The 23,644-nt window shown below is 38.5% G+C and overlaps 1 protein-coding gene across 15 annotated transcripts in view; it reads left to right on the top strand.

The window, feature by feature from the left end:
- Positions 1–23,644, top strand: part of APBB2 (amyloid beta precursor protein binding family B member 2) — a 355,319-nt gene that overhangs the window by 150,475 nt on the left and 181,200 nt on the right. For 14 of the 15 annotated variants that reach the window (XM_058546954.1, XM_058546953.1, XM_058546952.1 and 11 more), the window contains one exon: positions 17,454–17,522. In XM_058546954.1, the coding sequence (XP_058402937.1) occupies positions 17,504–17,522 (19 nt within the window). In that variant the 5' untranslated portion in view covers positions 17,454–17,503. Of the gene's footprint in view, positions 1–15,549; positions 15,637–17,453; positions 17,523–23,644 lie in introns of all 15 variants that reach the window. The other variant, XM_058546949.1, reaches the window with a different exon arrangement.

Raw genomic sequence — 23,644 nt, 5'->3', positions numbered from 1 at the left:
GCACAGCAGCCCTCTTGTCACCACGAGGTGACAAGCATGAAGGATAAGCCAAGAGCATCGTGGAGATAACTGCTCTGACATTGTTTCTGAGCACCCCTGAGCCTTCCAGCTACTTCTTATGTATTGAACCCACAGTTAGTTAGGTTTTTTGATACTTAAAGCTGAATGCAATGCTAACCAAAGCAAATAAAGATAGAGATGTTATAAGCTTTTTCCTGTATGCTGTGATTGCCTCATAAATGTTTCTTGATATTGGGTGTGACCTTTAGCCTGTGTGAAAACTCTCTCCAAAAAGGAAGTTCTGACTTGTATTAAAAGTTGTTCATAGTTGAAAGTGATGAGTTGTGGACTTAGAAATGTAATTTTCAAAATAAATGAACTTATCTATGTGAACCTGCTGTAGCAAGTTCCATGGAGCCATACTTCATGGCCAGTGTCTTCCTTATGGCCTTTTTTATGATAGTCTTAGTCAGTGTTCTGGTGAACGTCATTGTGTGCATTTATGGCTTTATAGGAAACTATAGCAATACTCGGGGTAATAGCATAAATAGTCTGATTTCTTAAAAATGTGAAGCTCTAACAGGCTTCATTGGATTTCAGGGTAATGGTATTATTAAATTTTCTGCTTCTTTTCAAACTTTTTTTTTTTTTTAATAATTTTGTTTATTTATTTTTCCCCCAAAGCCCCAGTAGATAGTTGTATGTCATAGCTGCACATCCTTCTAGTTGCTGTATGTGGGACGCGGCCTCAGCATGGCGGGAGAAGCGGTGCGTCGGTGCGCGCCCGGGATCCGAACCCGGGCCGCCAGCAGCGGAGCGCACGCACTTAACCGCTAAGCCACGGGGCTGGCCATTTTTCAAACTTTTTATAGCTAAGTTCCACTCTGGTGATTTCAAGAAATTTGGGGGCTGGTTCTCTACTTTTATGGAAAACAGTTTATCTTGGAATTCTCCATTGCTGAAAAGAAGGATAGGGGGAATTAATTTGGATTTTCTTTTTTACTCTCTTGGACTTAGTGGAAATACTCAGTGTGTTGTTTTCCACATGGAACGTAAAAATGGCTCTGTGGTATGCATCATGGAGATAATATAAGGTATAAAATGAAAATTGTCCTCTAAGCTGTTAGAAGAATAGAGACTATAAGTCATGGGGTCATCTAATTGTAAAGAGAAAGGGATTTTAGACATCATCTAGTAAAATCCAAATTTTTTCATAACCTCAGAACTTGAGACCTAAAACAATTTCAGCCATTCATTTACAAAATAAAAATACATGTGGTTACCCCATGCAGCTTCTTCCTTCATGAAAGATTGTTCAGAAGGAACAAGGAAACGTTGTTCGTGTAACCCCAAGGACCTTCAGAAGAAGGCCTCGTAAGCATCTGTTCTAACTGCCTCATTTTACAGACAGGAAACTGAAGCCCAGAGAGGAGGAAGGTTATTTCTTTGAGGTGGACCAGAAAGTGGCTCTTGGGCAGGTAGGGACAGAACCATAAAACCTGCTAGATGCATTAGTATCTTCAGTGCTGTCCGCTGAAATTCCTGATGGCAATGCCCAAGGTGGGATAAGTGTTTGAGCTCATTCTTGAGAGTTAGTGAGGGTTTAACAGGCCCCGATAGGAGGCAGGGTGTCCTGGGCAGAGCAAATGGTAGAAACATGCCAATGGGAAATTTTCAATGGGTTCAGTAAAGAATGTGGAGCCCAGTCCGGTGCCCCTTTGGGATCAGGTGGTAGAGGAAGGGCTTTTGTCCATAGAGATTAGGGGCAAGTTGGAGCTAGTTTGGGCCAGTGTGTGGAGCGTCTTGAAAGCCTATCAATGGCGTGGGAATTTTATTTGGTACTCAGTGGGGAGCTCTTAAAGTAATAATGACGACGATGATGATGATAGCTTACCCTTACATAGCCCTGACTGTGTACCACCACCATTCTGAGTGCTCCACATGCACTCACCTGTGTAAATTTGCACAACAAGCCTTTGACGTAGGTACTCTCATTATCCATTTTACAGGTGAGGAAACTGAGGCACAGAGAGGTTAGAGGACTTACCCAAAGAGATATTTAATAGGAAGTGATGGAGACAGAACTCAAACCCAGGTGGTCTGGCCCTAGAGTCCCACTTTTAATGGTCTGGAGCGTGGATATGGTGGTGATAAAGGTGGTGGACTCTCTTAGAAAGATGAATCTATAGGAGTGTGCAAGAGGATCCGAGTGAGGGCAGACGGGTGATCAGGAGGTGGATTGCAGGCCTCCAGGAGAGTTAATAAAGAGCTCGGCCTAGGTGATGACCATGGAAACGAAGGGAGGAGAATACAGATACCAGTAGCCTCTGAGCATGGATGGATAGTGCCAGGTCCCCAGTTGGACATGGGGGCTGGAGAGGAACAGAGTCAGAGATGGCTCGGACGTTGCTTGGATATCCACCTAACTGGATTAGGGAAGTTGAGAAGGAGATTTGGTGGGAAGGTGATGATTTATTTTTATGGAGCCCTCTTTGCTCACTGTGATCAACTAGTGCAGTGGTTCTTAACTGGGGAAACTATCTAGAAAAAAAGATCCATGTAAGTGTGTCCTAACAAATTTCTGAGTTTATAGCCCCCCCGAAGCTCATCTGTCTAGCGTGGTACTGGGCCCACAGTAGGTCTGAAAAGTTTTTTAGGGCAGTTTGTGACTGAGGCATTTACCATCCTAAGATGGCTTGTCCTCTTCCCAGTTTAAGAATATTGGGTGTGAAAGCAGGAGAGGTAATGGGTGGTTCTGCATTTGGGGGCCAACTTTGTTTCAACTTCCCTGGCAGGGATTTTTGCCTTTCACTTTCCTGTCTGCCCTTACATTTTGACAAGGGGAGCCGATCGTGGCTAGAGATAGGGGAGGACGTTGGTGTTTCTTTGTGAATAGACATCCTGTGTTAGAGGAACGCCCTGTTCCTGGTGGCGGCCTTGGCCTGGGTCAGGGCTGAGTGCATTTTTCTTCCCTCTGCTGCCTTTGTGAAGAAGGTGATGCTGATCGGGCGGGTGCTTTCTGAGGCCTCCAACTGCAAGCCCCAGCTGAAGGGTCGAGAAGGGACAGCAGGTCGTACCAAGATCAGAAATCTGATCATACCAAAGAAAAGAAATCTGAAGTGGATGAGAGAAGATAGAGATTGCAGTTTAGCTTATGTTTCATTACCATTTCTGCAACAGGACATGTTTTCTTCTCCTCCATTTCTTTCTCTCCCCACCCCACCCCCCACCCCTACCCCCCCCCCCCCCCGCTTCCCACCTTTCCTTCTTCCCTCCTTCCTTCCATCATTCCTCCTCGCTCCCTCCTTTTTCTTTTCCTTATCAGAGGAGTTGCTAATTGTGCAGGGTCAGTAAATGTGGCTGCACCTATTTTTGTGTTGGATTATGGTTTTCCATCTTGATTTCTCCAGGTAACACTGGCAAGTCCCATCAGCGTTGGTCGCATGTGGAATTTATACAGCCAGGCACTGCTCTGGGTACGACTACATGGGGATGATGGAGGGAACTAGGAGACTTGGCTGTCTCTGTCCTCAGGCCCCTTAAAAAACACTGGAAAGACAGTATACATGTGTGGGTTCAAATTCTGGTTCACTCACCAGCAGAATGTCCATGCATGAGTTCTCTTATCTCTCATCTGTAAAATGGGGGTGGTAATATTTACTTCAAAGGGGTGGTGTGCCGCACAGGTAAGACGACATGTCTGAAGGAATACTAAGCACTTCTTTTATCTCCCTGTTGTCAGCTAATTAAAAATTTCTGGATTGTACCTTGGAATGATCCCAGAAATACTAGAGGGAGAAGGGGGAATCTAAGTATTGTGTTCAACTGCTTTAGGTATGTTTATTCCATTTCTGCCTAGTAACCACGTGAAGTAAATATTATTTTTGAATGAGAAAAGTGAAGTTCAGAGAGATTGAAAACAAAATAGCTTCACCGCCTGCTAGATGTGTGATCTCGGGCAATTATTTAGTATCTTGCTGCCTGTTACCTTCTCTATAAAATGGGAATAATAATAGTTTCCTCCTCACAGAGTGGTTATAAGGATTGAAATGGTTAATATCTATAAAGTCTTAAGACAATGCTTAAGAGATAGTCAATGTGATATAAGTACTAGAAATTATCATTAAGAAAATTGCCAAAATGTCTTCTAAGCCACTATGTGGTGAAATCAGGATTGATTCATATGCAAAATGTGTTGAAACGGGATTTAACTGTAATTTTTGAAATGTAGAGTGGATTTGGTTTTTATGGAGCGGGATTGAGAAAGTGATGTTGGAAGCATCAGGAAAAGTCCAAAGGAGAGAAGAGAAGGGATTTCAAGAATGTGGGGAGAGTAGGAGAGATCCTGAGATAATTAGGAGGCAGCTCAGAAGGAAAGCTCTGTGTTGCTTTTGTGATGTGGCTGAAGAGAAGCCTTTACCTAATTGCTTGGTTATGACACTCATCTTCTCCTGGAACCAGTAGGTGAGGGATCTCTCTGCAAATGAGATTGTTGGAGTCTGTTTCACCAGCTCCATCTTTTTTTCCACTTCCTGGAAGAGGCAGTAGAGTAGGATATTAAACTAGGGGTTCTAGAATCAGTAGACCAGGGAGGAGCCTGGGCCCTGCTGCTTGTTAGCTGCCTGATGTTTTGCAAGTTTCTTAACTTCGCTGTAGCTCCGTGTCCTTCTGTGTAAAACATGGAGAATAATGGTGCTTACCTATCTCCTAAGGCTTGTGAGAACTGAGAGAGATGGTGCTCACTATTACATTTAGCCAAGAAGAATCCCTCAAAAATTAGTGGTTACTTAATGTTACTCAGGGCTTAATATTGTCCCCTGGGCTTTGGTTAGAAACTCAGGCTCAGTAGGCAAGCCAAATATGGCAACATTTGGGGGCAATGCCCTTTGTGGATGAAAAGACCCCTGGCTCTCATCACTGTCTCAGTCAAGGATCTGGTATGGAATCTTGAGTTGCCCTTGACGTATACTTTTATCTGCCTCTCCTTTCCCTCAAAAAGTGTCTTAGAGCTTAGAGGAGAACATGAACATGATTTCTTCTTCTATTGGGCTCGAAACACCTGGACTCTCATTTTCCTTCCCCCCATTTTTAATTCACAAGAGTACAGCACAGTGGGACTTATATATCTAGCAATGAAGCTATTTAAACAAAATTCCATTATAAACCAACAATTTTGCACTTATATTCTTTGTTATACAGAGATTTTTCTCTTTATCTCCTTTGTTCTCACTACAACGCTAGGATAGGGGAATGGATAATGGGTTTCTCTACGAAAAATTAGCAGATGACAAAGTGAACTAGGTTCCTTAGAATCACAAATCAAGAAGTCAAATCCCATGTGACGTGACTCCCCAGTCCAGTGCTCTTTCTAGAAGGCCATGTTACCCCTCAGCCTTCCTTCTTGCCTCTGATGTCAGAGCCTGCTGGGGTGTTCCGTGCTGTCTAGGAGGCAGTTGCCCTTGGAATGGCTAAATGACCTGTGTCAGCTCTGTGGGGAAACTCGAAATCCTTTCTTCAAAAACGCATGCATTCTACTTCAGATGAAATCATTTTCCTTGGCCAATTTAACAAAATCCTGCTCTTTCGTTTCCTTTAATTATCTTGTTAAAAAAAAAAAAACCGAAGTGGGGAAGACCATCTGCTTTATGAGGCAGTTCATCTCGTATGTTTTCTCTAATAGGTATATGAAGGCCCAGTTAAGCAAATTAAGGCTTCCTCTCATCTTGTTTGGGATTGTTCTGTTTGGTGCTTTTGCGTCACTGCCATCGGCATTTCTTGGTCGTATATTTGAGATGTCTTGGAGTGTAGATTTTATGAAAAGATGTTATCTTTGTTCAGTGAATTGCAGGCACTGTGAGCCATTTTCCATTTAATGCCAAACTATCGCAACAGGGTTCTTTGCTTTTTTTAATCCCTTCCTCTCATCGCAAGAAGTCCTATTAACATGTTTTCTGAGCTACAGAATAAAATCTGTCAAATATAGCATGGAAAGCAGATGGGTGGTTGCTGTCTTCCTTTTCACAAACTCTAAACCTAATCTTCCTTCGTAAAACTCAGCCTTATCACCTTTTACCCCAGGGTCTTCATTTGTGAATAGAAGACATATGTAGTGAGGATAGGGGAGTGGGGATGCTACTGCTTGCTTGCTTTTTAAAGATATATCGTATGTACATATATAGCTTCTTGTACAAACTTTATTTCTTTCAAATTGAAGATAATTTTTGCTCTGAATATGAAAATGCTTAATACTCATTATAAAAAAATTTACACAAATCAGCAACATACAAAACATTAGAAGACATTTTTCTAAATCCTGCCACCCAAAGATTCCTGCTGTTAACATTCTAATGAACTTTTCCATTCGTTTCTTTATGGGCTATTTATTGAACGTCTGCCATGTGTCAGGCACTAGGAATATACTGATGAATGAAACAGACCTAGTCCCTGCCCTCATGGAGCTTTCCAGATAGGGAAGAGAGAGACATTAAATAGATTATATAAATTATATAGATATTTTCTAATTCAGAAGTATGCTCTTCTTTCATGTCTTGTATAATTTTTAAAAATAATTTCTTTTACCTTCTTTTGAAATAGTGTATTACAGTTTAAAAGTTTTTTAACTTGTCTTTTTGGTATGTTTTCATTCTCTATAGGGATATCGCTCTTATTCTTTTTTTATAGTAAGTTTATATGGAATTTAATCTTGTTAGTGTTCTGTACTTTTATAAAATTGCATATAAGTACAGAACCTTAGCAAGATTAAATCCCATACAGACTTACTATTTAAAAAAAAGTAACAGTGATATCCTTGCAGACAATGAAAACGTACCAAAAAGATATGTTAAAAAAATTAAAGCTATAATGTACAATTTCAAAAGAAGATAAAAGAGAATATTAAAAAATTATACAGACATGAAAAAGCAGCTTACATCTGAATTAGAAAAATCTCAGAGACAAGATGACAGAACTCAGGAAAGAATTAGAAATTTAAAAAAATCATTTTAGAAATAAATTCTAAGTTAGATGGAGTACAAAGTCAAATAAACACCACAAATATTGCCCCCAGAGAAATAGAGGGTGAAAAGGAGGAAAAAGGTGAAAATCAAAAGGAAATGAAGAAAGAAATAAAATTTGAGAAAAGATGACAAATATTGATAGGCAAAGGCGATCCAATATATCATAATAGGAAAAGAAAACCAAAGCAAGGGAACAGTACACATTCTGTATTTCAGGAAAATTTTCATGAAAAAAAGATTTGAAACTACATTTTTAAAGAGCAAATCATGTATTTTAGAATATCAGCCTAGAACAACCAATGCCAAGATAAAAATTACTGGATTCAAAAATAAAAGAAGAAAAAACGTTATTTGGGAATCTAGACAAAAAGAGGAAAACAGCAATGAGAGAGTTAGATTGTTCTCACACTTTCTGACAGAAACTCTTTGTGCCAGAAGAAAATGGAATAACATATTCAAGGTGCTCAAAGAAAAGAAAATGTGAGGCTATACTCTTTATGTCTAGCAAAATTGACCTTCCAATATGAAGAACACCAACCTTTATTAACATGCTAGAAGTCAGGGGAGGAAGTATTGTTCCTATGAGCTCTTCCTAAAGAATCTCCTGAAGAGTGAGCTTCAAACAGCAAAAATAAGAGGCGACTAGGACATCTCAAGATAATAGCAAGGAAGCCAGCAAAGATTATTAGGGCCGTGTCAAAAGAACTCAGGAGCCAACTTGAAGAGGCTTCTACTGGCTAAAAATGGGACAATTTGAGTTTCAAAAATAAGAATTGCAAATATGCTTAAATCTAAGAGGTCTGATGATATGAAAAAAAATTATTGGTTACCACCTGAGGTTAATGGAATACCAATTCATGACCTTGAAAATAGTCAAGAAAGAATCGAGTCTTTATCCTGCCTTTCTTATCTGGATCGACCACTGGATAACCAAGTAGTAAATGAGGGGAGGCATCTCCTAAAATTTTTCCACCCAATGAATGAAGATGAAATGAGAGAATTAGAATATCACCATTTTGCAACCCGTGTTGATTTAGTGGATCCAGGAATTGAGTGATAATGGCTGCTAATATTAGAAACCAGGTAAAATCAGATATCATGTGCTTCTTGATGAAAGATCATACCACCAAGTGGACTGAATCTCAATTTTTTTAAGCCTCTGCGTCCAGCTGCCAATTTGCAGGAAATTCAGAGGATGCCGGAATGTGTTCGCCTGCACCATGAATATGCAGTCAGCAAAATCCATACTGTGGAAACTCCATAGCTCATAAGGTCCACATTCTTTAATGAATAAATTATAAGGTAAAGACAAGGATGAAGGGGAAGATAGATTAAATATAACTTAAAAGGCATATCAAATTTTAAAAAATGAATAAGAATTAACTATATTGACCTCGGTGGTACAGTTGAGTAATGAAATCATAAAGAAATGCAAGGAAGAGATTACTGTAAGTTCAAGATAGTTTGTTTACTTTTGATGGAAAGGAAGAACTTCGTGGAGGGTGGAGGGCCTTCTGGGGGGTGGCTAGCAAAGTCTGTTTCTTGATCTGGTTGCAGTTATGAGTGTTATAAAAATAATAATTAATAAGCTATTTGTTCTGTGTGATTTCCTAAATCTGTGTTTTATTTTACCATAAAAAGGTTTTTAAAAATTTATGAAAGAATAACACTATACATGCTGCCTTTGTTCCAAGTTTTTATTATGATAATTTTCAAACATACAGAAAAATTGAAAGCGCTGGGTATTAAATGCCAATATACTCATCATACTGTTTTATAACTAGTTTTTTCATTCAATAGTATTTAGTAGAGATCTTTCTGTGTAACTAAATATAGAAACATCCTGGGGCTGGCCCGGTGACGTAGTGGTTAAGTTCACACGCTCCGCTTCGGCAGCGCAGGGTTTACAGGTTCAGATCCTGGGCGCGGACTGACGCATCGCTTGTCAAGCCATGCTGTGGCGGTGTCCCATATAAAGTAGAAGAAGATAAGCACGGATGTTAGCCCAGGGCCAATCTTTCTCAGCAAAAAGAGGAGGTTTGGCATCAGATGTTAGCTCAGGGCTAATCTTCCTCACACAAAAAAAGAAACATTCTCACTTTTTAGTATTCCATTGTATAGATGTGATACTTGATTTAAATTAGTTTTCTATTGATGGACATTAAACTTGTTTCTGATTTTGTTTCTAGTAGAAATAATGCTGCTTATATGTCCTTATGACAAATTCCTAAAATTTGCCATCACAGGGTATTCTAATGCGCAAAGCATAAATGGTTGTGTGTTGTGAATGAACAACAGTAGATACCAAAGATGTAGCCTATATTGATCAAGACGGCCCTCTGTAACCTACACAGGGCGTAAATCTCCAAGACAGAGCTTGATTCTCCACAGCGATATCCTCAAATAGCATCATACCTTCCTTGGATCAATTCAGGTTTAATCCCAGCGGCTCTTGTGTTATCTCATTTTGGTTGTTGTAGGTATAATTAGTGTATCATTTATCTGTTGCCACAATAATGCTGCATAATGAACCACCCCCAAATTTAGTGGCTTAAACAGTAGCCATTAGTATCTGCAGGATGGCTGAGTGATTCTTAAGAGTCTCTGCTGGGCTCACCCATGTGCCTATAGTCAGCTGCAGGTATAGTGTGACGATCCTTACAGCACTCTGCTGCATGTTTGATGGGCGGATGGCTTAGGCTGGTCTAACATGACCTTGGCCAAGAGAACTCAACTGTCCTACCCAGATCTTCAGCATCCTTCCAATAAGCCAACCTGTGTGTGTTCTCTGGCAGTAGCACACATCATATCTTTTTCAGGCGGCTGGAAATGGGCCCATGCTTTTCGAGCTTCTCTGTCATCCTATTTGCTAACCTCCTATTGACCTAAGCAAGTCACAGAGCTAGGCCAGAGCCAGTGGGAAGGGACTGCCTGGTTACAGAGCAGAGAGTGAGGAGACAGAGAGGTGGTTGATTGAGGCCATTAATGCAGTCTGTCCTCCACAGCCATCCAGCAGCATATTTTAAATTGGCACTTCTTAGAAGTGTTAAACATTGCTGTTATTTCTAAACTGCAGAGGTTATGCCTTTGAAATATGAAAAATAGAGATCAAGTATATTTGTGGGGCAAGCTTTTGCTTCATTTAAAAAATGTCTTGTCGTGGGGCTGGCCTAGTGACCTGGTTAAGTTTGTGTGCTCCTCTTCAGTGGTCCTGGGTTCTTAGGTTTGGATCCTGGCCGTGGACCTACACACTGCTCGTCAAGCCGTGCTGTAGCAGCATCCCACATACAAAATAGAGGAAGATTGGCACAGATGTTAGCTCGGGACTGATCCTCCTCAAGCAAAAAGAGGAAGATTGGCAACACATGTTAGCTCAGGACTGATCTTCCTCACACACAAAAAAAATTTTTTTTTGGTTGAATATACCTCAATAAAAAAAATTTCTTGTCAAGAATTATAAAGGTAACTCTTCAGTGGAAAATCTACATTTATTATTCTATCTTGAAAATATTTCTTTTCCAGTTGTTATTTTCCATTGGGAAACATTTCAGGAAACAGGGTTTTCCCTGTCTGTGCATATTTTTCTTTGTTTGATAGTGTTCTTGGAATTGGTTTTGAAATCTGGCCTTGAGAACATTGAATAAAGAGCTAGAATCACAAATCAACCTCCTTAAGTATTTTTGCCTAAGATACAGATAGTAGAGATAGGACCAGTCCCTGCACCTTTATTGCTGCAACTGTTTTCCTTCTATTTTGAGTTATACAAGGGTTAAATTTAGGCTCTTCCAGAACAGTGATTGTGAACAGCAGATGTGCAGCATGCAGGTATGTGGATGGCAAAAAGTTGTCACTAGCAATGGTTAATATCTCAAAAAGTTTTTTAAAAATTAAGTTTATTCCCATAGACTGCAATATTATGTGCTATACCTCTACTCTCTTCTCTGTAGAAATAAAAAATACTGAAATAAAAATTTGCATATACATATACTTGCTGAATACCCTTCATTATGGGTGCATCATAAAATTATACACACTTTAGTTGTTTAACGGAAGCTGTGTGTGTTATTCTAAATAGGCAATTTAAAGGATTTTTGAAGTAAGTTTGTTGTCAAGTTTTGCTTCATTTTCTGACTTTAGAACCCGCCCCCAGAGTGAGTTAAAATTTCGTGCGTTTATTCAGTTGCGCTCTGTCTTGCTTTCTTGAGCTATAAGGAAAAAGAGGACTCAGGTTTGTTTGCCAGCAGTTGAGAGTCCCCTTTGTTTTTAGTTGACCTGTCTATCAGGATATTGGATGTGAACTTCAAAAGAATAATAATGATAATTCATAATGTGGTGAGAATTGTCTTGCAGAGTTAATTAGCTCAGGTGATTTGAGTCAACTTCAAGAGAAAGTCCTGAGAAATGTGACATAGTGGTCATGAGCCTGGTCTTTGGAGGCTGACAGATATGGGTCCTGATACCAGCTTAGTCACTTGCCTGCCGTGTGACCTTGGACAAGTTACCTAATCCCCTGTGCCTCAGTTTCCCCATCAGTAAAATTGATGTAATAGTAGTACCTCTTTCATAGGGTTGTTGGAAGTGAGAAATGAGATAATCCTTACAAAATAGCCACTTAGCACAATGCCTGGGATGTAGTAAGTGCTTAATAAATGTTATGTAGTGTTGGTACTGGGAGGAACCCTGGGCATCTGATGCAACTGCTCCATTTTATAGATTTGGAAGGAGAGATTAAGTTCTTCAGGGAAAAATGTTTAAAACCTTAAAGTAAGATTGAATCAGCATGTATTTGGAGCTAGGTGTAATCCTGAAATGCAATGTCTACTTTAAAAGTATTTATGGGGGCCAGCCCCGTGGCGCAAGCGGTTAAGTGCGTGCACTCCACTGTGGCGGCCCGGGATTCGCCCGTTCGGATCCTGGGTGCACACTGACGCACTGCTTGGCAAGCCACACTGTGGCAGCATCCCATATAAAGTGGAGGAAGATGAGCATGGCTGTTAGCCCAGGGCCAGTCTTCCTCAGCAAAAAAAGAGGAGAATTGGCAGATGTTAGCACAGGGCTGATCTCCTTGCCAAAAAAAAAAAAAAAAAAGTATTTATCAATTAATATAGCCCTGTAGATTTTCAAGAGCAGTGTAAGCTGACCATTTTTTGAGAGCCCTTGCTGTGCTTGGCAGGTTACAATAATGGTTTCAGTAATGGCAGAAAGAAATTTTCCATTATAATTGCAGTTCTTAGCTCCATTCTTGAACTCAGCCTGTTATTTGTGAACATTTTCACAAGAGGGCAGGACATCAACGAGAGAAGATAGAAAGATGTGGACCACCAGGGTTACTGAGTGCTCATGGTGGATGTGCAGAGATCTCCAAGGCATTTTGCATTTCTTCAGAAAGCTTATAACCTAGTTGAGAAAACAGGTCATATGTAAGAAAAAAAAAATAGTAATAATAGTTAGCATTTATTGTATGTTAAATATCTGCCAGGCACAAAGCAAAGCAAGCAAGCAACCTATCATATCTCATTCAATCCTCATAGTAACTGTCAGGTTGATGTCAGATTATTCAGTTTGCAGTTGAGTAAGAGACGTTTATAGACATTAAGTATTTGGTTCAAGATCATATAGGACCTAAATGTTGAATGAGTTAAGAAGAGGAGGAGATAACTCTGGACTGAGTCATAATTTTCAAAGTTGGGGGGCTGGATGTGGCTAGAGCACCCCTTAAGAAGTGTGAAAGAGAGCCCACTATTTGCATTTTTGATGTAGAGAACAGGGATGATAAATGTCTTGCAGTACCCAGGACAACCCTGTATAACAAAGTGTCGTACTCTGCAAAGCTTGCAAATACCCTGCCAAATATTCATGTAGGTGAACAACATGTTTATAATGATCTGAGCCTAGAAGTTCTAAACATAAAGTATTTTTTTATGTCTTTAATATATACTATATATTCCAGAAGTGGAGACTTCTAATTGAAAGATAATTGTATTTAATATTTTTTGGAATTTTCTTAGAGTTCAGCATTTTTAAATTGATGTCATTGACTGCAGTGCAAATCATGATATCTGGGTTGATGACACGACACACGCCTCTGTCAGTCTGCATTTGTAGCTCTCGTTGCTCACGGTGATTCTGCCTATAGATGCAAGCATCTGGTGACTGTTCATTGTGACTGCTAGTGTAGTCAGGCCCAAGAATTATCTATTGAAATGTGTCCCTCCTATTATTTATCTTTTTCTGGGATTTATATGCAGATAGGTTATACTATCTATGAATTTCATTTCAAGAAAGTAAAGGGGATGTTATAAAATATTTGTTATAGCAAGGGAGCGTCGTGTCTGATAAGATTGCATAGGTTAGAGTTTTCAGGAAAGTAGCTACTTGAAGGTAATGAAGGATTTGAGTCCATGAGAAGCTCTAGAATCAGTTGGGTGTTAGATTGTCCATGGCTGAAAGAACTTTGTTCTGGAGGTTTTTGGATAAGAGAGTGATTGTGAACGGAGCAGTGTTTATCTGGCATTGTGGAGCCGGGATAGACCTGGAAGGAGGTGTTGGGCGGGATTAGACTGGAGGCTGGGGCAGGAGTTGTGGAACTGCGTGAAATGCTAAAGATCTAAAGAAGAAGTGGACAGGACAGAGCGGAGTAAATTGAGAAGAATTTGTCAGACTATTTTGTCTGTATTTGGGGAAGACAGGTAAAGTAAAATTCTTTGATTTTTATTTATATCTTTATCTCCCTTGGGCATCATTTAAAAGTACATAGTGTCTTATACTGAACTAAAATACAAGTGGGCATTTTATTTATTTATTCACTTATTTATTCGTTTAATAGTGCCTTCGTGACTTCTGCTTGGGTGCTCTTGTCTGTGGTCCTCTCGGACATTTATTGAGCTTCAGTAGCGTTATCACAAGACGTATCAACATTATGGATTTTCATTAATGAGACGCGTGAAAACGCTGCTGGAAGGGAGGCGGTTGTTGCCAGATTGTCTCACTTAGGTCGTTTTATGCATTGTTTTAAAATCACAACTGTATTCTTAATGTGGAGGTTGTTGTGGCCTACCTTGAGTCTTGAATGTCTTTGAACTCAGTATGTGATTTTTATGGAAACAAAGCCGCTTGCTCTGAATTCTGCCAAACCTTCTTTAGCTTTACCGCTGAGGTAGCATTTCTGCCTGTCTTTGCTTTTATAGGAAAGGTAGATAATATTTTGGTTGGGGTTAAGTTTTGGAATTTGTCTGCATTCCCTAGATCAGTGCTTCTCCAATAGAAATGTAATCTAAGCCACATATGTGATTGGAAATTTTCTAATATTCACATTGAAAAAAATAAAGGAAACAGGTGAAATTAAATTTAACAATGTTTTATTTAACTCAATATATTTAAAATTTTATCATTTCAACATGTAATATTTAAAAATTATTAATGAGATATTTTACTTTTTTTCATGCTAAGTCTCCAAAATCAGTGTGTGTTTTATATTTACAGCACTCAACTCAGATGCAAAATTTCATTAGAAATGCTTGATCTGTATTTAGATTTCATAAAATTGATAGTTGAAAAAGTAGATTCACCTACCCAAGAAGTTCTAAACTTACTTATTTCTAAAAAGAGTCAAATATCAGTTTATAAAGTTTTATTTAAATTAATTATAATTAAATAAAATAAAAAATTCAGTTCCTCAGTTGCAGTAGTCAGTCTTCAGTAGCTCCATGTCTCTCCTAGTGGCTACCATATTGGACAGGACAGCTATAGGTTCTTCTTAAAACCACACATAAGTGCTTTTATATTTTTCAGGTTATTGTTTATGTAGAATTAATCCATGCCACGAAGTCCTCATAAACTGTTTTACTAGATTAGAATTATTCATTAAGGATATAAGTGCCTAGGGAAAAATAGCTCTGGATATATAGTTCTTCATCCCTAGGACCAGAGAGTGCCTTGCACATAGTAGGTGTTTAATAAATGTTTATCTAGCTAAATCCTATTTAGTCCTCAAATTGCAACTCAAATTTTCCTTTCTCAGGGAAGTGTTTGCTTACTCTCCAGTCTGGCACATGTTCCTTCATTACATTTTCTCGTAGAACTGAGTTCTCTTCCTCCAGAACATATATACTTATATACTGACTTGAGTAATTTTGTGATTAACATCCATCGCCCTGACTAGACTTTAAATCCCATGAGAGGAGGTAATATGTTTGTGTTCATGAAACTATCTTCTGCTTCTAGCATAATGCATGGCACGTGATAAATACTGGTCAGATAGTAATAGCACAGGGCCATTTAAAATATGAAGTGATTAGCATAATGTTCAATTCTTAACTTTATAGAAGTTGGAGCTTATTTCTTGTTGGAGAAAAAGGAATATTTTATTTTAAGGATTATGCACACTAAAAAGTATGTGGGTTCTTAGTTTTTGTTCAAGCCTTTTCAAAATACTCCTGTAAGTATGCCTTTTCTTAGCTTTACCTCTACTTTAGTGGTATTGATTTGCTTGAAATATCTATCACCTCACCTCTCTCTTTGCTTGTAACTTAAGGGGCACTGAAGACAAAAACTAAGAAAAGGGAAACTGAATTGCAAAATACTTTTAAGGAGCTGAGAAAGATACAGGACAAAAGCAAAGGTGCGTAGAGGAAGCATCCCTTGCTGTTTCAGGACAGTTTAAAATAAACCCACCCTTTTAATTATACGAGAGTAATGAGCCTTACCCACAATATGTGCAAATATAATTAAAAATGTATTGTGGGCCAGTAGACCAGGTTGTCAGGTCATTATCTGAATCATAAAGTTGAAAGTAATGCCCATTAAAGGTTAAAGTTTGGAAAGGTTAGATTAAAATTTTGTCTTTGGAAATATAAAGTTTCTCAATTTGAATAATGCTTTAGAAAAGCTCTAGCACTTGACTTTTTCTTTTAACGTTTCCTTAAAGTGTAGTAAGCATACAGAAATGTGCACATAAGCATACAGCTTGATGGATTTTCACATCCAGATCGAGAAACAGTACATTACCATCACGTCACCCCCAAAGGCTGCCCTCTTACTTTCTCCCCCCTTTCCTGCCCTTCAGGGTAAACCACTATCCTGACATGGATAAGTTTTTCCTGTTTTTGTACTTTATATAACTGGAATCATGCAGTATCTGCATTTGAATTAATATAATAGATTATCATTCTAAGTGACATTCCTGATAGCAGCTCATTGGAGACAAGGTCTGTTTTCAGTTTTCCTTATTACGTGTCTAATTTGGTAAACTGGGAGTTTACCACTGTATCTAGTTTTTTATTATTCCTTTAAGAAATTTTCTATGTAAATGCAAATATGTATGTGTATGTATATGTGCATGCATGTATATATGCACATGTATATGCTTTTAAAATTTTTACTCAAATTCAATCATGCTATGCTATGCAGATTACTCACCTTTTAGTGGTATGTCTTAAAGCCCTTTTCATATCAGCTTAGGTAGACCTGCTTCATTTTTTCAAATGGCAGCACAGTACTCCGCTATATGTATGTATGTATCATAATTTAATGAACCAGCTGTCCATTGAAGAAGAGTTAGATTGTTACTGATCTTTGCTTTTAGAACAATAGAGTCCATGTAAGTTTATCTATAAATAAATTCTTGGAAATGGAATTGCTGAGCAATGAGGTCCATGCTTTTTAAATTTGCTCAGATATTTCTTAATGGCCATCCAAAGAGTTTTGCTCCCACCACCAAAGTTTGAGATTTCTATTTCTATTGTTCTTGCTTTAGATTGGTATTATCAAGCCTATTAATCTTTGCAGTCTGCTATAGACAAACCAGTAAGTCATTGTTATTTAAGTTTGCATTTTCTTTAGTTTTGAGTGAGGTTAGTTATATGTTTATTGGACATTTGTGTTTCTGTTGGGACTTGTTCTTGTCCTTTGCTCATTTTCGTACAGGCTTATTCATATTTTTCTTAATAATTTCAAGGAACTCTTTCTGTATAAAGAAAATTAACTCTTTTATGTCATCTGTGGTGTTAATTTTTTTCAGTTTGCTTTTGGTCTTTTCTGTGTTTATAGCCTTTTTTTTCCCTAAACAGAAGGTTTAAATTTTTATGTGGTGAAATGTACCAGTTTTTTCCTTATTGACTTTCTGAATTGTGTGTTTTTAATGAGAAAAAACATGGGAAACTTGAGACACAAAGATAGGTAGATAAATAAATTGATAAACAGATAACTTAAGCCTGGCATGGAAAAAAATCTCCAGAAATGTTTGTGGGAAATGTGGTTAAGCAGGAATTCAAATTTCAGTCAAAAGTGGTATATCAATAAACAAAAATTTGCACAGTATCTGCCAAAATTTGTTTAATATCTTTGACAGCTTTTGAAAAAATGTTCAATGGCTCTGCTTTTTTCTTTTTATGCTTTGTTATTTGGGGTTTTAATTTCTCAAATGATCCCTCTTTTCAGATTTCAGATTATAACCGATTTCCTGCGCCAGCTTGGACGTCCAGTGATCCATGTCAGAAGTACTTCCAGGTCAGATACACTTTCACATGTTTCAATGCAAAGAAGCAGTTGAATATTAAAACTTTAACAAATATATATGCTAGATAATTGTTTTGATGTTAAACTTATGATTTTCTAAAATAACATGGTTTTGGTTTTCATTGTTCTTCACCAGTGTAGTAGAAAAATGAATCTTTAAAATAAGACAGAAGAATCAATTGGACTTAACTGTATTCATGTAATAATTGCATGATTCTACTAATATCATAATGTGAAAATATTTTAGGTGACTATAATGGGAAATAAAACTATCAAATTTTGCCGTTTAGCACTGTACATTATAGCCCGTGAACTGTTAGATATGAACAAAGGAGGTGACGGTGGTGAATCTCTGTAAACGGCATTTTAGCCGTTGTGGGGTTTGTCTAGAATAGAGCTTCCCAATTCAGTATTCTCCCTACATCTAATGCTGATTATTTTCAGGCCTTATGAAAACCACCTTAATTTTATTGTATGGCCTTTTCTTTGTGTCATGATGGATGCTAGTCTACAGACAACAGAGTGTGATTTACTTCTTAGCCTCACAGTAATATAATAAAAAGCAATTGCCTTAACATTTTAAATTAAACATATATAGGACTACAAGTGGCAGATAGATCTGGGTAGATTCCGTATTTGTTGGACACATACTACTCAACAAATTCTGAGTTTTTAAATAAGTAGATTTAAATCATAGACAAATATTAATGTCCCTAAATTCTAAAATTAAACTCATTAAGTGTGTCCAAACCCTTTTCTCCTTTATGTAACACTGCATGTTACATTTCAATAGAGAACTAAAATAAAACATAATAAAATAAACATTAAGCTCAGTAGGGGTATATGGGTGGCAGGAAACATCCGTTTTTATAAAAATCAGCCAAAAACAATATGATAAACCTAAGTTCACACAGGAAAATTAGGAACTTAGAGGTGATTCTTAGAGGCCATCTACTCATGCTGTGATAATCTCGGGGCAGGGATTAGATTTTCTTTGTAAATACATATTTGAATAGGTGTATTAATTTTGGAAAATCAAGGCACATACATATGTCCTTTTAAAAAATACATTTTAGGAGCTGGCCCTGTGGCATAGAGGTTAAGTTCGGAGCGCTCTGCTTTGGCGGCCTGGGTTGGGATCCTGGGCATGGACTTACACCACTCGTCAGCCATGCTATGGCAGCGACCCACATACAAAGTACAGAAAGATTGGCACAGGTGTTAGCTCAGGGCGAATCTTCCTCAAGTAAAAAGAGGAGGATTGGCAACAGATGTTAGCTCAGGGCGAATTGTCTTCAACAACAACAAAAAAAAATAAAAAATATATTTTGAATGTTGAGAATAATTTAAAATCTTTTGATACAATGCAAGATAGACTCAGTATGGAAACATTGTAAGGACAAAGCTGGCAAATATGTAAAATGATGAGTTTTCCTCTAGTAAATGGAGGTGAACTTATCAAATAACTTCTGGAAATTTCTTATTGTCACTATATTTTGTTATGCTAATGTATTCATTCTTCCTGTTGGTACTCAAATTGCTTTATTCCTTGGTAGTTGTATAAGAGATAATGAAACCGTTATCCAGCATGGTTTTTTAATAACAGCTGCTTCTATCATGCACCTGGTATAGGATGTAACACATTTTACAAGGAAAGCGGTATTCTTATTTCATTGGAGTATCAGATTCCAGCCATTTTTTACTTGAGAATTCAAATAGTGGCTAGTGAGAGAGAGTCTGGACCAATAACTGGCATAAGGTATGCCTTCAATCTCGTTTTCCAACTCTCAGGAGCTGTGACTACAGGGAGCCTTTTTAAAAAACAAACAGACATACTAGTATGTATACCATTATCTGCCTGGAAAATTCCTGTTGAACCTTCAAGAGTCCCTTCCGAGTCCCTTCCCTTCCCTGCCGTGACATAGCCAAGTAATTACCCTATTTCAAGGATTCTGCCATTATTTAATATTTTTTCACTTTTGGAATTGACTTGAAGTCCAGCTTGTCAGTTACTCTAGAAAATCTGTGTCATTACTTTATAGCCCACCTATTTTTTTCCCCTAAATCAGTATTCCCAATCTTGATCATTGACCATATTCATCAGACTTGACCATAAAAGTCCAGAGCTATATTTACAAAATACATTCATCTGCAGAAGACATTGAAGCTCTTCTAAATGAGGAAAACAGCTTAGAAATTGAGCAGGGATAATATCCTTGGGATAAACATACAATATCCTGAAGTGACTACTTCGAAGGTCTTAATTCTTATTTGAATACACAGTTTCTGATTTGTGTTGCCTAAGTAACCAGTCATCACATCTGCCAGGGGTGATGTTGGAATCCAGGTGTTCTCCCATCTGGAGTGCCTTTCTCATCCTTGTCCACTGGTGGACCTACCCTTCAAGAGCCAGCTCACCTCTTCTTTTTGTGGGAAACGTTCCCTGAACCTCTCTCCTCACCCCTAATAACCTTCTTCTTATAAGACCCTTTGCCTACCTTAGCCGTTCTGAGTTTGTTTAATAGCTTTCCCTTCTCACTGCCCAATCTGACTGAGTTTCTTAAAGAAAAGTATTTGGTACATCACTCTTGACTCTCCTCAGCTCCAGTTGGAACGTAGAACAGAGTGAGCCTTCAGGCAATTAAGTTGAAAGGGGCATGGGAAACCCTTAGATGGGTAAGTCGTAGCTGTTGAAATCACCCTTTTGTCTCAGAGCCTGGGGAACTTGCCCTGTGAATCAGTTGTATGAAGTTGCTCTCCTGGCTTCAGAAACTTCCAAGGTTCTAATCCTGTGATCTCTCTGACCCAGTCACCCAAGCTGCCTCCTAATAATTTTTGCCTCTTTTGTTCGTAGAGAAGTTCTTATCATTTTTGTCACGTTGAGAGTTTTCTTTCATGAGTAATTTCAGGAAACCAGCTTTATTTTGTCTCTACTTCCTAAAAGAAAAAAATAATCTGAGTTCATTTCATTTCCTTAATACTTTGAGGTTTAGTTCAAAAGGCAACATTCCTCAGGGTAGAAGTTTTGCCGTTAACTCCTCAGTGGAAATAAAATTGTGTAGCAGAAAAATAAAAATGAAGAACATGTGAAGTCTCTTCAAGAGTGGAACAAACACTGGGCTTCCCTGGGCCCATTTGTCAACCCTGGGCCCATTTGTCAATTTCCAATTTTATAAGGGTGTCATGGGAGCAGAGGAAGAGGAGCAGATTATTGAAGAGAGGAGTTTCCTGTCATTATTGACAAACTTTTCCTTGACAGAAGCCTAGAGGTCTCAGAAAAGAGAAGAGGTGGGCAGGTTTAATTACAGGCTCCAGCACGGGTTTGTATTAAGATGTCATCTGAGTTATGGGGTTATGCCTCAGTGCTGGGGTCTTTGTGACTCTGGGTTTGAGGAAAGCTGTGTTAGTCATGAAATTAAAGTGACCCTGGCTTACCTAATTTTGTTTAGACTTCATAGGAAATACTCTGTGTATTAATTAAGGCTCTTTTAGTTGTTAAAAGGAGAAAATCCAGTTTAAAGTGGTTTAAGCAAAAAAAGAGAAAAATCTGTTGGCTTCAGTACCTTAGTAGTCCAGGAGTATCGTGTTTCAGGCCTGGTGTGTTTCAGGGATTCCAACAATGTCATTAGAACTTGCTCCTTTCGTTCTGTCTTGTAGCTCTGCTTGCTCATTTGTTAGGTTCATGCTTACGCGGGTTGTCTCTTCATGGTGACCCCTTGAAGCTCTAGGTTTATGTCTTCTAGTTCAAGAAAAAGAGACAAAAGAGCACGTGTCTTCTGATTATTCTGGCAAAGTCTGTGTGGGTCATGTGCTTCTCCTTGAACCGGTCACCGTAGCCATGGGGATTTATACTCTGATTGGCTGGACCTGGGCCATATGTCCCATGAAGTAAGGGATAGACTCATCTCTGCCTCAAGCACATGGGCTAAACCCTAGAATGTAAGCCCCGTGAAGAACTAGGTATTTTTATTTTGTCAGTTTTGTTCACTGCTGTAACCTCAGCAGTTTGAACCATATCTGTCGCATAATAGTGTACAAAAGAATATCTGTTGAATGAATGAATGAGCGTGTGGAAAGGCTGATTCCCCAAGAAAAACTGTGGGGCTGTTACCAGAAAAGGAGCAAATACATGCCAGATATAACAGATGTTTCTTTGTCTTGCATGCAGAAGAATGATGGCAGGAGTGTTATTAACTCTTGTCATACTCTTCACTCTGAACTTACACCTGGCTCTGGAGTAGGAATTGATCCTCTTGAATTGATGTTGGAGCTTCATAAGTCACACGCAGAACAGCATGATGAGTGGATGTGGAGGTGACAGCAAAATCATTGTGTCTCATCTACCCATCAGAAATCCAGGACCACCTCTCTACTGAAGACCAACCCCCAAGATTACTAGCATTTGCTTACTCATTCCTCATTCATTTTGCTTATTTTGTACATTGTGGTGTTCTTAGTTTTGAGAAGGGCAACTGCTACATAGCAGACGCTTGATAAATATTTAGTTAATGAATGAGTGAATGGATTAATGACAAGCATTTATTGGGTATTCTTATATGCCAGGCTTTGTAAAAGAAACTGGAAATTCTGAGAATATAAAAATGAAAGGGAAATAAAAATCAAAACCACAATGAGATGCCACCTCACACCCACTCGGATGGCTATAATAAAAAAGAGATAATAATAAGTGTTGGCAGGGGTGTGGAGAAATTAGAACCTTCATACACTGCTGGTGGGAATGTAAAATGGTACAACTGATATGTAAAACAGTCTGACAGTTGCTCAAAAAGTTTTATATATATACATATATATATATGTATATATATATCAAAAAATTTATAATCAGCAATTTCACTCCTGGGTAATCACCCAAGAGAATTGAAAGCATATGTCCACACAAAAACTTGTACACAAATGCTCATAGCAGCATTATTTATAATAGCTGAAAAGTAGAAACAACCCAAATGTCCATTAACTGATGAACAGGTAAACAAAATGTGGTATATCTGTACAATGGAATATGATCTGCCTATGAAAAGGAATGAAGTCCTGATACATACTACAACGTGGGTGAACCTTGAAGATACACTAACTGAAGGAAGCCAGTCACAAAAGACCACATGTTGTATGATTCTGTTTATATGAAATGTCCAGAATGGGCAAGTCCATAAAGACAGAAAGTAGATTAGTGGTTGCCAGGAGCTTGGGGCAGGGAGGAATAGAGAGTGACTGCCAGTGAGTACAGGATTTCTTTTTGAAGTGATAAAAATGTTCTGCAGTTAGATTGTAGTGATGGTTGCACAACTCTGTGAAATGCTAAATTGGACTTTAAAAACTGAACTTTATATGTGAATTATATCTCAATAAACCTGTCATGAAAAATGAATAAAAGTCACTGCCCTCTAGGAGCTTACAGTTTAGAAGGGGAGATAAACATCTCGATTGATATTTATAGTATAGTACAGAAGGGTTGATATGAACAGCATGTTACATACCTACCACAGAGGAGGGGGCAACCATCGTTGTGTACAGGAATCAGAGAAGGCCTAAAGGAGCTGGGTTTTGAAGGGTTTATAGGAGTTTTCAGGCAGGAAATAGGGTCAGGGTAGGGGAGATGAGGGAAAAGGACATTTCTGGCAGAGGAAACAAAATATGTGCGGAGGCCAAGAGTTGTGAAGGGCTTGGCATCCTCAGGGAAGTTCATTGTGGCTGTAGTATAGAGAACATGGCAGCGGGCAGGTGGAGTGCCAGGAGATGTGACTGGAAGGGTAGATTGAGGCTAGCAGAGGAGAATTTGAAGTGCCTTGTGTACTGAGCTACATTTAAACAACAGGGAGACAGTAGATGTTTTTAAGTAGGAGAGCTATATGATCAGTTTGTTTTTAGAATGACATAGGGCAGAATGTGTCAGAGTAGCCTGGAGTTTGGGAGAGCCCTTGTGCTTGGGAGATTTAGAAGGAAGCTTCTAAGTCATGAGGACCTGAAAGCAGTCATGGAGGAGTGGGAAGGGGAACATTGGAGAAACATTTTCAAGTAAAATTGACAGAATTCGGTAGGATAAGAAACTCATGAAGAGCTATTCCAAAGTTTCCTGGGAAACTGGGAGAATCGCA

This window comes from Diceros bicornis, chromosome 8, assembly GCF_020826845.1.
Source record: "Diceros bicornis minor isolate mBicDic1 chromosome 8, mDicBic1.mat.cur, whole genome shotgun sequence".
Classification (NCBI taxonomy): Eukaryota; Metazoa; Chordata; class Mammalia; order Perissodactyla; family Rhinocerotidae; genus Diceros; species Diceros bicornis.
This window is presented reverse-complemented; position numbering and strand designations above follow the sequence as displayed.